At 28.2% G+C, this 16,550-nt stretch overlaps 1 protein-coding gene across 3 annotated transcripts in view; it reads left to right on the forward strand.

Annotated features, from left to right (window-relative positions):
* LOC107457579 (uncharacterized) overlaps positions 1-16,550 on the forward strand; it is a 316,616-nt gene that overhangs the window by 223,914 nt on the left and 76,152 nt on the right. For all 3 annotated transcript variants that reach the window (XM_087168090.1, XM_087168089.1, XM_087168091.1), the window contains one exon: positions 516-606. In XM_087168090.1, the coding sequence (XP_087024216.1) occupies positions 544-606 (63 nt within the window). In that variant the 5' untranslated portion in view covers positions 516-543. The remainder of the gene's footprint in view (positions 1-515; positions 607-16,550) is intronic.

The following is a 16,550-nucleotide window of genomic DNA, read 5'->3' on the forward strand; positions in this document are numbered from 1 at the left end:
GTAAGTTTTAAATAAACGTGATTCGTGTCTGAACTTCCAATGAAACAATAAATTATTCCAATTATTCAGATCATGTATATTACTGTATTCATAGCATTTTCATTATTATTTAGTTTTAAGCATTTTCAAGTGTGACTGATTGATTATGCATGAAATTAATTTCAAAATCAAAAGTAATTTTTTTTTAAAAAAATTTATTTGCATTACTTCACACATTAAGACAATCGTGTATTGTAGCTTTTGAACGAATTGATAAAAATAACTAGTAAAATTGATACTTTACTATGATTTTCAATTAATCTCAATTATATTGTAATTTTTATTATGCTAACATTAACTTTGAAGTTTGTTTTACATTTTTGGGCGTAAGCCAAATAATTAATTAAGCAGAAAACAGCTTTTTACAGCTTTTTATCGCTTTTTTCCAGTTGTAAACATGAAATCTCAATAGAGTAATAGTTTCTTCTTTCCTCACTTACAAGCTTTGTTCCTAATTGCTTAATTTTTCTTTCTAGATTTAACTGAAGAAAGTAATTTGGAAGTATGAAATACTACTTAATCTTGAGGTGGCTTTTCTACTTAGTATTCGCATCCAGCAACTCAAAGGTAGTATCTTTTCTTTAGATTTTCTTTCCGGATTAAATTAAATTATTTAAAAAGAAAGAAAAGTTTTTGCTCCCAAAGGAGAAATTAAATCAAAAGACAACTTGAATATTTTGAAAAAAAAATAACTACGAATTTTAAGAGTTTGTGTTTTTCAAAGATTAACGAGCGTGCTTTTGAAAGAAAACGACATCTACTGAAGATTAGACTGAAACTTAAATTTTGAAGCTTGAAACTTCAGAAAACTTGACTTTTTAAAACAGATTTTTAATGAATAACAAATTGCTTCTTGGATACTAAGTTTTTCCCTGTTTAAATATAATTATTTCCGCCTCTATTTTATATGGTTACTTATGGTATTTCAGTATGGAGATATCCTTAGTATAAAAAGATAATTTGCGTTATAACAAATCCATAATTATAAATAATCGCTAATTTTTTCTTCCAACTTTTTGTTTATAGTCTTCCCCTATTGTATGAAAGAAACAATGTATAAAAAACTTTTTTTTCGAAAACGAAGTTAAAGAATATTAAAGTAAATATCAAAAAATGTATTTAATCATGTATGTTAATTAATTTAGTTTTTAAATTTCTCACTACGAATGATTATGTCAAAACATATTTTAATTTATTACGTTATTGTTTTGGTATAAAATAAAAAATATTAGTAGGGTACAAGTCGAGTACAATTTGAAGTATAATCTCAACTTTATGTGGCCAAATTCTCTATTTTAATCGATAACTGGAACTGAATTTTAAAGGTTCGAGGGTGGGACCAAATAGGCTAATTAATACTTGCAGACGATAGTTTAAGTTACGAAATCAGATTCCAAAACGTGCTTTCTCAGAATGAACATACCTTTTTTTCGACCTATTCGGATTTCTTACCCCCAGAAATATAAGGGGTAGTATGATCCCAATAGTTTTGTCATGAGTCCCAACCTTTTTTTTTATTATTTGATTTCAAAATTATCGAAAGAATTTGAATAGTAAGGTATTCAATTTTTTACTTAATTTTAAGGAATGCAATTTTAAACGTCAAAATAGAAAATTTGAGCTAAATCTATCGAATAGTTCTTGAGAAATTGAATTTTAAAGAGGTAGTATTTATAAAATTTAATTTCTCAAGAACTATTCGACCGATTTCGCTCAAATTTTGTATTCTGCTATATAAAATTTCATTCTTTTAGAATTCGGAAAAAAATTGTACGCCTTACAATTCAAAATTCTTTTGACTCTGGTTCGTAAGTTAAAATGCCATCTGCATCAATTAATTACGCATATTTGAGTCTACTCCCTCAAAACATTTAGATTGAGTTCTCGAACGGGAAGATCCAATCATTATATCAAAAACTATTCAGGGTAAACTGTTATTTTTTTCTTCATGCTGTGCGTATATATGTCTGCTTCTCTTCGCACGTTTAGAACTGTTTCAACTAGGGACCAGAAATTAGGACAGTGAATGTTACTAGTAGATGTTGACTAGAATGTTGTTAGTAGATGTTAAGTTTTTAAAATAATTTAACCATAATATCAGTTTTTTGTAGCTTATCGCTCTGTTTCATCAAAATCGATCTTCGTTTATTGCACCTTTTTTTAATAAGTATTTACATCTGATCGATTGCGTAATGTAAGCTTTAGCAAAATCAGCTTAAGGTGACGCCATACAATTAATAGTTTAAGAACTCTCTTTAAAATTCTATTTTTTACAATTATGCTTTTCTAAACGGATTTCATAAAACATAAATGATTTAAAATCACTAGTAATTGAAATAAAAAAGTGTGTGGATAATTTTCCCTTTCGCAAGCGTAGGCAATAAAGTTGCAAGAACAAAAAAAGAGGGTGAAAGTAAATTCAACTGTTCAATTTATTTGTTTATATTTTTTAGGTAATGCCCGAGGGGACTATTTTTTTAAAATAGAATAAACAACCAAATAAGAAATAAAACAAATAAAATAGATGATTTTACTTGTCCTGTGGAATAGAAAAATAACAAAATAATTTACGTATTTAGTACAAATTTAATTGAAAGTTATGGCTATACTGTGGAATCATTTGACAAGTTGACAGCGAGCATTAATATAATTTTCAGTGTCCAATGATTCTAAATTTTATTAATCGTGTTTTTGATTAATTTAACTTTACATTATTAGAACAAGTAAATCATTTTTTTTTTAAAGTTATCAGAAAAACAGCAAAATTGAATCATTTTAGTGTTAAATTGTGGATACGTATGCCTTTCATATTTGATCATAAACTCATGATGCTAACGTGTTTATTACCAATTTATTGCACGTTCATTTTTAATCTTCCCCGTAAGAATAGTGGATATTCAGTTCAGTAGATAGAGCGTTTGCTCACTAATGAGGTGAACCCAGTTCAAATCCCAGTGGTGGCTGGTTGATACAAATTCTGCTCCCGGCTCGCACTGACCACATTGCTGAAGCGAAACAACGCCAGTGGTAGACGGATTTTATATTAGAATCTTTTTGCCATCAGGCTAACTGCTGGAGGTTTTCCACTCCATGTAACACTAATACGGGTTAGCTCCATCAAAAAGTCCTCCACGAAGGCTAATTTCTCCCAATACTTGATCCAGGAGTTCCCTTTTCTCCTGGATCAGGCTTAACACTACAAGGCTACGGAGTTGAACGTAGTCATAGGATCAGAATCTGATCGACGGTCATAATATAAAATATTAAATTGCAATATAATTTCAAGAATATTTTAGTGTATAACATTGTGAAATCCAGAAATTCGTTGCTCCTAAAATGCGACAAATTTGAAACAAACATTTTAAATTTTACCTATCCATAAAAATTGATAAATTTTCGAAACCGAAACTGATTGGGCCAATGATTTGTGCTCACTTCTTTTTGGATTCAACTTTTAAAAGATTTATCATTTCCGTTATATTGACTCCACTGTTAGATTAGCCGACCGGACTGTGTAGGGGGCAGGGAACTGTCCTTGCATCAGATAGGTCCTGGATTCGAATCCTGGGAAAGGCATGGATCTTTCTATCTCCCTGTGTGTGTTCTATGTCCTTTTTCCTTTGTGTGTGAATGTGACCCGCTCTATAAACGGACTGTGGTTGTGTGAATGGCGTGACTGAAGTCGAAGTCCTGGCCACTGAAAAACAGGAACAATCGCACCCCCACTGTCTAAACAGGCATACGACCAAGAAAACAAAAAAACAAAACTGTTACATTAGCCATAAGCGAATGTTGCAGTTGAATTTATCAGCTTTTACTTGCGATTGCACATGTATGTCAGTTTTCTGCATAAATGCATAGTGATGATTAATACAAATTAATTGTGCGTTTACTTTTAATTTTGGCTAGCAAGAATAGCATGTATTTAGCTAGTTAGATGCAATATTTAATTGCAATATAATTTCAAAAGAATATTTAGTGTTCTAACACTGTAAAATCCTATAATTCATTGCCCCTAGCAAGCGACATTACTGTATCAAATATTTCAAATTTTATATATCCATAAAAATTGACACATTTCCGAAACCGAAACTAATTGCGCCAATGATTTGTGTCCACGGCTTTTCGGATCCAGCTTTCAAAAGATTCTTCACTTCCGATACATTGATTCGAATGCTACATTAGCCATAAGTTGTGTTCCTCATTCGTCATTTCAAACCACTTGGCGTATGTCATTCAGAAGCTGATAAGAATGACTTCTCTTGACATTCATCCTCCATTTCAACTCACTGACACATTGTAGATTAGAAAAGGAAGTAGAGCGCTAAGATGGCCATCGCTTTATTGATATCTTGAATATGACTACTGTAAATAAAAACAAAATGAAATATTCTTTCACTTTTGGAATTGCTTTCAAGCTTTGGAATATCTGTTGAAGCTTTATATATTTCTTTTAATGTATAGAAAATAGTAATATAATACGAAATGTTTGGTAAAAGTTTACTGTAATATTGTTTTGTAACAGAGCTTTTTTATTCACGAAATATTTCTTTATCCTTTGACGAAGATTATCCGTGTCCCTTTTATGCATTCTTTTTCTGATGTGTAGAGTACAATTTGAAGTATTATCTAAGCCTGATGGAACAAATTCTCAGTTTTAATCATTTAAAATATTTTACTCAAAAAGCAAGAGTGAAAAATGAAATCACTGCTGTAACTGTCTATAAACGGAAGAGTTAGTGTGCTCATATATATACCTGCTTCGCTTATCCCGTTTAGCTACTTCAGATTCATATCAGCTAGTGACCTGAAATTCGAACATCAAATGCTACGGAATATTTCCATAGGTATCATAGTTTTCAAAAAATTGAAATATAGTATCAATTGCTTGCTTATGGTTCTGTTAGATTAATACCTATCTTCGTTTATTGCACCCTTAACAATTATTTAAATTCGATCGAATACATCGTGTAAGTTTTGGCGCATTTGGTGTTTTTTTTAATTTTTTTTATTGATAAAATATTTCTTCAACCCTATGACACAGATGAGACATTGGTGTCTCCCTTTATTTTGTTCCAGGTACAATTTTTATGTTGAGTACAAATTGAACCATCTAAGCCTGATGTGGCCAAATTTTCAGTTTTAAACAGTGAAAATGCGTAACTCAAAAGACGTTATTCAGAAGAAAAAAATTTAAGCAATGTTGTTTCTTTTTTAATAAATAATACGGCTAAACTTTTTTATTGATAAAATATAGATTTTACCTTTTAGCGCAGATGGGACACTAGTGTCTCTTTCATATATATTTTTCGGGCGCTCTAATTGCAAACAAAAATTTATTTTGTTATTTTGTAATTAAAGAAAACAGTCTAATCGTTACTAAAAAAAGTCTGATTCGTTATCAGAATTATATTTTGAAATTAAGAAATATTTGGAACTTTAAAGTAGTTTGAAAAAAATTTATCCACATTAAAAATTTTATCAATAATCGTTTTTGTAAATCAAAGAAATTTCAATCATGAATAACTGTTTCTCTTACATCTAATTAACTACAAAGAAGTATAAATTTGAAAAATTATTGTTTGGAAGTGAGCCGTGCTTGGAAAATTTCCTTTAACTCATATAAAAAGATACCGGTGATTCATGCTGAATATCATAATCATAAATTATTGAAAAACTAAATATAGTATTTTTCATTCTTTAACGTAATGTAATACAATTTAATGAAAAGAGTAATAAAAAAAATTTCAGTAAAAATTCTGCGTCAAAGTGTTTATAAGGACCGATCCAGGTTTAGTGGAAGTGCTTGCCCTCATACCCCAAAAAGGAAGTACATTATTTCAAAGTTTCGTTTTATAGCTTGCGATTGCAGGGATAGACCGATGAGAGATATAAAATCTAACTGAAGTTAGTAATGTGAACAATTTTGCAGCTCCCCCAAAGTAGGTAAAATTACAAAATGAATTCCGTAAATAATGGGAACCATTTAAGTTAGTAATGGGTAATATCTTACGATTTGTCTAGCTGTGAGTGAGATTTGTGATTTCTGTTAACTGTACTGCTCTGATAAAATATAAGACAATAACTTCAACTTTCGTTCTAAATGCTTTTTGTAGCATCACCAGATCATTCTAAAAATATTGAGTTGCCACTGTCTTAGTTTATATGAAGTGTCCATTGAAAGTATCCAAATATATATACGTTGAAGATTATTAAATTATTGATAATTTTGCCTATTAATATATTTAATTAGGAAGACATGTCTACTAAAATGTTTTTCCTAAAATCTGACGTCCATAAAACATGGAGATATAGGCAGTATACGTTGGCATTTAACCTTTGATCGGTCATAATTTTTTTTAAACACATCCTAAGAAAACCCTTTTTTTATATAATGCCTGTCTCAAAAGCTTTTTCTAATGATATAGATAACGATGCTAGTGTGAACAAGAAAAATTGTTACACTATAATTTGAAAAGGGTACCATTTTTAACAAAGGCACATAATTATTTGTGAACTTCTAGGTAGAGTGTAAAATAACTTTTAAACCGGTAATTTTATAAGTCCAAAACTACTGAAATATTATTTTTATGATGGCAAAGGTGTTGTCTTCACTATAATTAGTAACTAATCCTTTTCTCAATCAGTTGCTAAATTAATAATATAATGACATTAACTGCTTGCCATCTATTGAAGACGAAGGAAATAAAATAATTAGTTTTAATGTGCACCCAATATTTAAAACCATTTTCTTCTTTAAGTTGTATAAATTCTCCAGTAAGTCCTAAAGGTCTTGTTTAGAACCTGGGATGTAAACGCTATGCAGTAGGCAAAATAAAAAAATGAGCAAATTAACTTTTGTTTTAAAGACAGACTTTAATATTTTATATAGTTCGACTTTAATTTCATTAATTTACTAAAATCCATTCTCAATTGCTAGGGAGTCTAACCTTAAATATGCTAATACATTAGATCTGGTAATATTTTAAGTGACAAATCAGACACAAAAAAGTATTTCCTCTAAACTAACCTTTTTAATTCGACTGATTTGAATATGATACTCTTCTGATTTGAATATACTACCCTCTTGATACACTATCAGAATTTGTATATTGTGCCTCTAATACAATCTAGGAAATATGGTCCAATTAATTTAGGGAGCAAAAATTTTGAAAATTTCAACCCATATTATTAATTTCATTTCTTACGTGTATATCTCTTGAATATTTTGAACAAAGCACGATTGTTATTTTTTTTTTTTTTTTGCATACAATTGTAAAACTTGTTTATTCAAAGACAATTCTACAAAAAATAATTTTTATAACTATTTATCATTTTTTATTTAATTTGGTAGCGTTCGAAAGAATTTTAAACTGTAATGTATAAAGAGTTTTACAACATATTAATCGTACATTACCTATGTCATAAGAAATGACAAAAACCAAAATTAAGTTACTTGGTTAAATAGTTCTTGAGAAGCAAAAAAAAATTGAAGAATCCTCTTTCAAATGGCTAGATACATTAAAGTAAAATTTAGAATGAAGTCAAAACTTTCATCAGCAGTTCTGAACGAACTATTGGAACTATATTTTCCAGATTGGGGCTACCTCCTCCTTATATTTTTGAGAGTTAAATATTCAGTCTTCTGAGAAAAAGAGTTATTTTTTAGATAATGTACGTTTTTGTGTCTAATTTTGTAATTTTAAATACCGTAAGTACTAACTAGTAAGAATTTTTAAGGTTAGACCCCCGAATCAATAAGATCTAATCTTTGTTCATTAAAATCTGCTCAATAGATCAAAAGTTATTAAGGTGTTCTTTTCCTTTTGCTCACTGTCTACTGCTGTGCAATTGAAAAATCTACGTAAGCGAAAAAAATTTCATAATTGAGGTTTTGATATACTTGACATCCTTGTAAGGTAAGCTACATACTTCAAGAAAAAAAATTTCAAAATTAAATTTTGTTTTATGAGCTTTTTGACATTCCATTTACCGTTCACATACATTTGCAATAGGAGAACTAACCACTTGTCAAATCACTTTTCTCAGAATCAATCGTGAAGCACTTGCATTATTTTTTCAATTGCACAGCAGTATAAATAGCAAAAAGAATAATACTTAATTCATATTGTCAAAACCTGTAGTTTCATCGCTCAAGGCTCTTATTTAAATTAGTCTCACAGTGGTTAATTAGTCCACAGATCGTTAAGACAGATCCCAGCAGATCACTGAAGTCAGACATCACTGGCTGCTGTCAGTGTGTGGGTGGGTGACCAATTGGATAATTCTGCGTAGGGACCGAGGGTGTACGGTATTTTTCCTTGTTAAACTGTTCTACCGTAAAGTTATCGACTTCACATGCAGGTAGCTGGGCTACCAAAGCGGGGATCGGTATCTGCAGAGGATCAAAATTGTGATAGCATGTCTTCGGATCATCCTCAGGGATGTTTCCCCGACCGTCTCCTATAGCCAATTGGGCAGCTCTAGCGCGACGTAAATGAACTACAACAATAAAAACATATTTAAATTGTATATTAACTTATTAAAGATATTTATTATGACAAAATAGTACACAAAAAACAATGTAAATAATAAAAACAATAAAAAAATAATACTTAAAAATATTTTTTAAATGTGCATAGGTCTAGACTCTAGAGTTTTTAAACGAGAAGAAAGAAAAAACTTTAGAAAAATTTTTTTTAAAAAACTAAGTTGAACACAACTAAATCTAAAAGGCATTACATCTCAATAGTGAAGAAATTTTACTGTAGTAGTGAAAAAAATTTTACTGACCCATTTCTTAAATACCAGTACACTTTTATATCACTGAATTAAGCAATAAAAATTTAATTATTCAATCACAGTTAATGAAAGAGTGTTTGAAAAAAATAAAAAAAAGGAATATTCTCATTATAATAACCGAGAATTTATTGCTGTTGAAAAAGAACATTGACAACTACGTTACTTAATCTCTGTTATATATCTTAACACTGATTCGATCAGCACTGTCAACATAACAGTTTCTTGTATGATGGAAGTTCCAGAACATGTAATTTGAATAATGGATGTCACATTAAATGGACAAAAATGAGAAACGTCACGTGAAAGTGGACTTCATTTGGCAGAGATCCATTAAAAATTAAATATTTAACAATGGCAGTGATGGATAAGATAAAATGCAGCACAAAAGAATAAGAGGCGATAATCACATTTTCGAAATGAAAATTGCGGGGTAAATTAGGAATATTTCAAAGCGAGAAATGTAGATATGGCAATTAGAGGAAGAAATAAAAGTGATTAGATAAAATTCCGCACTTAAACTGCGCTTAAATTTACTTTCGCAAAATTTCCTTCAATTGGTAAGCTAAATGACAAAGATGGAGGGAAAATAAGTATTTCGAACAATGGAATGGAGTAATAAAATATGAGCTCTAAATACCGTGCGTGACAACATGGAATTGGATATTGCGATAATTAGATTTAGTTTTGATGTCTGGTTTGGGTTTGACATTTTTAATTAAATTATCTTGAAGGAAATTCATCACAAATATACATTAGATTGCTTAATTTCTTTCCCAATTTTTATCTTGGGTAATAGTTTGTTAGAATTTTGCATGTCTCTTACCATTTTAACTTAATATTACTTTGATGTGGTGAAATGCTAAATTAAATATAAATGACGGAAATCTTTTTGGTTTATAGGGATACGTATTTTTCTGAATTTATTTGTTCAAAAAATTTTTCAAAACAGTGATTCTCTCAAAACACGTAATTTGTTTTATATTTTTTCTCGGATACCCAATACAATTTTTTTTTCATTACCCGGTTTTACAATAAAATCAAAAAGTGCTTAAATAAAAATCTCAAAGCGTTTTATCGCTTAGACCAAAACTTGGTTTCGCAAATTAAGTATCCAAATTTATTATGATAGAATTTAAACCTGATCATTTTATTCAATTACCATTAAAACTTCAGATACAAACTTTTTTTTCAAATTCTTGTTTAAATTTTGTTTACTAAAAATACTCATTAAATGTTTCTCGCTTAGGATTTTTCAGCCACATTTCCCATTTATAGGACCCAGTGTGATGCAAATCTTAAATGAAAATAAATATATTTTAGTTACTATTTACTAATTTTAAAAGGGTTATTAAGTTTAGATACTAATTTAAATACTCTTATCATGAACATTGCCGTAGAGTAAAACAAAAATCATGAAAAAATCATTTGTAACAATACTTTCGTATCAACAATAATTGAAAACTTCCTTCGGGAGACATTCGCCAACGAAACTCAATTAATTCATTTGAAGGAAATATATTTTAATGTACAATGACGAATCTTCATTTTTACTCAATATGTTTCGAAAATATCAAGATGTTTAAAATGATATGATCACTTCCCCTGAGTTCCTATGCCTAATACGTTTAAAAAAGGTTACTACAAATTTTATTCATTTAAAACTTTTGATGTTTGAGGTTAAAAATAATCACACTCATCGTAATGTATATTTTTAATTTGGCAATGCAGTTTTTAGATTTAGGACTGCGTTATAACTATGAAAATGTTAAAGCTTTTACTATGTTTAATCCTAATTTATTACAAATGTTTTATTATTTTTTGTATTAGGCGCAATAATTTTAACATTGTTTTTAATAATTTTATCGTGACATTTTAGATTTGAAATTTATAAATATCTTCTTCTTACTAGCTTACTTAGGCTCTTCGCGACGTTGGGCGCATAAGGCAGCTAGGCTATTTCTCCATGCCTCGGTTTTTGACTTGGTGGGATCTGGCTTCCTTTTACCCTTTAATTTTTTCCTTTTTAAAATCCGCTTTCGTTTGACACTAATAAGTCATTCTTAGTCTTCCATTTTTGTCTTCTCTTGCCATCAGGGGCCCAAGAAAGAGATTTTTTCTCTTGGCAATCTTAGCAAATGTCCAGTCTATTTCTATATCCTCTCTTATTGATTTCATCTTCTATTGTTACGTTTTTCTAATATTGTTTCGTTTCGAATTTTATAAGAGCAAAAAATTTTGAAAAATGTTTCGAGTCAGATTTTATGAAAAAACCGCAAGTTTTCGTAGGCCTAATGTTCTAAGGTACCGTTTTTCATAACCCTATAACACATTTCTGAGAAAATTGTCTTATGGATCTTAATTTTTGGCATGTATTGAATGCTTGTTACATTCTAGACATTTTCGAGGTTTCTAAAAGGTGTTGTTCAGACGCCTATGTTCTTAATTTCTGCCTGGACTTCTCGACTCTCAAATTTCTTGCTGTCAAGGACAGAATCCATATACACGATTTCTTTCATATTGTCAATTTTGTCTTTATCAAGTTTTAATTTTCTTTAAGATTTTGCCTTTTTCATAGTTGAGATTTTTTTTTTATGTACAGCATATTTATTAAATAATTGTCGTATTTTCAAGGTCGGATGATCTTGATGACGTGAGCTCGGTGTCGTCAGAAAAATTCAGATCTTCTATTACATTATTAAAATCTTCACCTCATTCTTCTTTGGTCTGCATTTGTTAATCAAATTCCAGTCAATCAGGTACTTAAAGCTCGAAAAGAAGTGATTATATCTACCTTGCAATCTAAATCAGATTTAAATGGATACTTGTTAGCGACATCATGCGCGTGTAGAATCCGATTGACTTCTGAATCGACAAATGCCACGATTTATCTATGGCGACGTCTCTTGCAAACATCCAGTTAGTACAAGGAGGAACAAAAGACCAGATAGCACACATTCCGGTCCTGACACCCGTTTTTACTTTTAAAAAATTCGGTAAAACCCCATCCATTTCTGCTATTGATTTACTACTATGATATGGATATATTGATTTAAGTTTCGGTATTTTATAATTATTTAAAATGTCTCATAATTTGTCTCGATTCACTTAGTCAAAGGTTTCACTAAAGTCGATAAAACTCAAGTAGATAAGAGCATTAAATTCAAGACACTATTTAATAATATTTCGCAGAATAAAAGCTTACCGTACGGTGTTGTTTCCTTTACGAAAACGAGCTTAAGCGTCTTTTAATTCCATGTTTCAAGCGGTTCAGTAGAGCTCTTGAGAATACATTTCGTGGGAGGGACAGTAGGTTTATGCCTCTCTAATTGTCACAGCTAGTAATGTTCCCTTTCTTATGTATTTGGATAATGCTTGCCTCTTTCCATTCTTCTATTCAGCTTGTGCTAAATTCCAAAATTTGTTTCATCTCCAGGGTAAAAAGAAACTCACACAATATATTCAAATTTATTTAAAATTAGTAATACTAAATGGATAATACGATTCAAAGGAAATGTATCGCAACAATTATATCACTTAATCGTTTGATAGGTTCAAAATATTAAGCATAGGAATTCATCAGTCTGTCCAGAAATATTTCTAAGTCTCTCACAAAGCAGAAATTAAATTTTAAATTAATTACATTGAAAATTTGACGTGCTGTGACTTTTTGTATTATTTGAACACTATGTTATATTGTGAAAAAAAATTGCTAGAAAGAAAAGGTGACCATAAAAATTATTACACTGTGTTTAAATACATTATAATTTAAAAATTACATTGCGTATGAACTAAAATAAATAACAACTAACAGCATTTAAGCTGATAGAATTGTTATATAATTTCTGTTTCATAAAAATGTTTGTATTCCATTTAAATTGCAATTCTATTTTAATTAAAATCTTTTTTTTAAATCATTAGATGAGTCAAGATATCACTCACATGAAATCTCAAATTTTCGCATTGTATTTTATTTCTTTACTTTTTTTTCTTAATCTGAAATTCCTTTTTGTTTATTTTTTTAAAAAATCAGGAAAATATTTTTTTTTAAAATATGCATAAAGTAAGAAGGGATAGTTTGTTGGGGGGATATTTTCAAATTTAATAAAAGCTGATGAACCGTTATTAGAGGGCAAGTTTCTCCTTTTGCCTCCAGAATAATATGCCTGTGATAATAAAATATATTGCGTAATAAGGTGATATCATAGGAATACTTTCTAAAGAAACAATCCCTTTTTTTAATCCTTCAATTTGGAATAATAATTAAATTTTAAAGAGTAGTAGGAAAGGACCTCTAAATATTGAGAAAAAGAGTTGCTTTTCAAATAAACAACAATTTTATAAGGTATAATTTTTTTATACCGATGATAATTATAAAAAATTTGGTTTTTATGTGAAAAAAATGAATCATAATATGTAATTTATCCGTCTAACCTGAATGCACGGACTTTTCATCTTTTTCACCTGATTTTCATGTCTATAATAATATCGTTTGGTTACCAAAATTATCAGTTCAATATCAACTAATTCTATGAATGTTACAAAGAATATGCCTTTAACTTTTCGCAAATTCCAATGTTTTCAAAAGTTATCATTGCCTGAACTAGAATTTGCAGCTTTTCGAGTGCTTCCAGAATTGTACAGTTTTATTTTTCATTTCGATTACATTTCTTTTATTATTGTTAGATAATTTACCTTTTATTTTTACCAGAAAGAAATAGCACATAGTCTATTTATTTTATAAGAAAATCAATTATTTCTTCAAGGCAATGTTAAAAATAATTTGCATTCCATTTGAAATAACTTAGTTCGGAAACACATTTAGTAAAACATCATTCAACAAATAAACAATTTTTACTTATTTCTCTTAATGTGCATAACTACTTCTTAAATGACTGAAGCGAAAATCCATTAACTGTTTATGTTTCTTACTTATTTGCACTTTAATATAAACAAACCTAAGATATTCAGCAATATACCTTAAGCTCTTAACCTTAAATTGCAAATGACAAAGGTAAATTAATACCACAGTTTAAAAGGCCCTACACCAAAATAAATATACCTTTTTTTCGCTTCATTCGAAGATCACTAAATAGTTGTGAAGGCTGAGTGTTGTTGAAGTGTTAATGTCAAACCTCTCAAGAAGATCCTCCACGCGCAGATCTTATCCGGGATCCTCCTCATATGTAAAGCAGACCTTCCACAAGAGGGTCATCTCCTAAAATAGCCAGACACTTTCAAAAGGCACTCAATGATTTTTCAGTCATCCGGGAGATGACACTGTAGAATCATTGACATCCCTTGGAAGGGTGGTTGTTGACACAAAGATAAATGACAAGCCATCCTGGATATCTATAAATAATTATAAAAAACGAGTGTCTGGAAAATGTCCAGACAAATCTTGCAAATTTATGGAGTTTTGAGTGCTTATAAAAGCGAGATGTGTCTTACTTTAAACAGTTGAAGAATTCTTTTTTCCCGGGTGTTCTTCTTTGGGTGCAAAGGAAATCTTGTGGTATTTTTAGATTATTTTGATAAAATAGGAAATTACACATTTGTTTTTTCGAAATCTTGTTATCCAGGGGTAGACTAAAAATAAAGAAAGTGCTTTTCCTTCAAGAAAAGTTAAAAACATTATTGCACTGGTTATCAGTTTACCCTCCTTTTGATTGAGAGAATCATGTGTTACACTGATGTTATTGTGATAATAAAACATCTAAAATGATTGATTAGATTGTAATTAAATGCGTCGTGAAATTTATAATATTTCAAGATAAAAAGGAAAATTGTTATTAGTCTTTATTTATTATTAATCTATCTTTATTCATCCTTTTATTTTTAGCTGTGTGTAAACTTTTTAAAGCAGAAGGAACATCGATATCCCTTTTATATACTTTTCTCTGACTCTCCAATTATTACAACCCATATATATATATATATATATATATATATATATATATATATATATATATATATATATATATATATATATATATATATATATATATATATATATATATATATATATATATATATATATATATATATATATATATATATATATATATATATATATATATATATATATATATATATATATATATATATATATATATATATATATATATATATATATATATATATATATATATATATATATATATATATATATATATATATATATATATATATATATATATATATATATATATATATATATATATATATATATATATATATATATATATATATATATATATATATATATATATATATATATATATATATATATATATATATATATATATATATATATATATATATATATATATATATATATATATATATATATATATATATATATATATATATATATATATATATATATATATATATATATATATATATATATATATATATATATATATATATATATATATTATAATAATAATAATAATAATAAAAAGTCAAAGAGTAACTAAAAAATTCGGAATTAGATTTGTATTAAAATATAAAATCTGAGAAAAATAATTTAAAATTTTTTATTCGTACTCAAAAATTTATCAATAATTGATATTGTAAATTTCAGAAATTTTGATAGTAAATAACTGATCTAAATAACTGCAAAAAAGTGTAAATATTTCCTGGAAGTGCCCTATGTATTGAAGATATTACCTTTAACTGAGAAAAAAACACTGGTGTTTTCATGCTGTATTTTATAACCATAAATTATTAAATTGCTAAATATATTTCTTACTTATTTTCACTTAAACTAATACAAAATAATGATAAAATGAAAATTATATTATTACAATATATATACAAAGGGTGAAGTATTAATATTTTTCAGTTTTCTTTCAGTAGTTTTTAACATTTACGATGGACCTATTGTTTTCCGCCTCGGACATAAACAGATAATCTGTTTTTATTTTTGAAAAATCAATCTGCGTAATTTAATAAATTGAATATTCCACAAATCTTTTAAAAATTAAAGTTTCCTTATAGATTTTAAAAAATGAAATTTTAACATAATTTTTGTAAAAGTTTTTAAAGGTATTTTGCTTATAAAAGAAATACGTCTAGATTTTTTCGGATTTGATACATTTTAATATTTTATTCGTGTAATTAAAATTAAAAACCAAAAATTTATGTTCAAATATAGACATATAGAGTTATGGAAAGGGTTCCGTTATTAAGAAGTATCGTGCAAGATTACTTTGAAATAAGTTAATGAATCACTGATTAAAGCTCAAAATCTATAAATGGCTAAAAATGCTAAAGTTGTACTAATTTTATAATTTATAAGAAATCAAAAAAAAAATTTTAATAATAAATTTTTAAGATATTTTCCCGATTCTTCAGAATAGAAATGTACCATAATACTAAGCGTAAAACTGATGGATGGTTCTAGAAGAAAAAAGATTTTTTAACCTGATTTTTGCTTCATCCATTTGAAAAAATACTGCATATTCAATTCTACATCTTTAAAGCAAATTTTGATAATCAATTTCTAAAAGTATTTCGACTGTATAAAATGAAGCAAATTATTAAAAAATTATGTTTTTAAATTATAAATCGATTAATGAAGGTTTCGATGCCTCAGTATCTAAAATCTTTCAACCTTTAAAGTACGTAGCAAAAAAAGGGAAATTTCCTTCTCCTATTTTTTCTCAAATATTTCTTTTTGTATTAACTTCAATAAAATTAAACAG

Source organism: Parasteatoda tepidariorum, chromosome 7 (genome assembly GCF_982258835.1).
Source record: "Parasteatoda tepidariorum strain Cologne lab strain chromosome 7, Ptep-v5.0, whole genome shotgun sequence".
Taxonomy (NCBI): domain Eukaryota; kingdom Metazoa; phylum Arthropoda; class Arachnida; order Araneae; family Theridiidae; genus Parasteatoda; species Parasteatoda tepidariorum.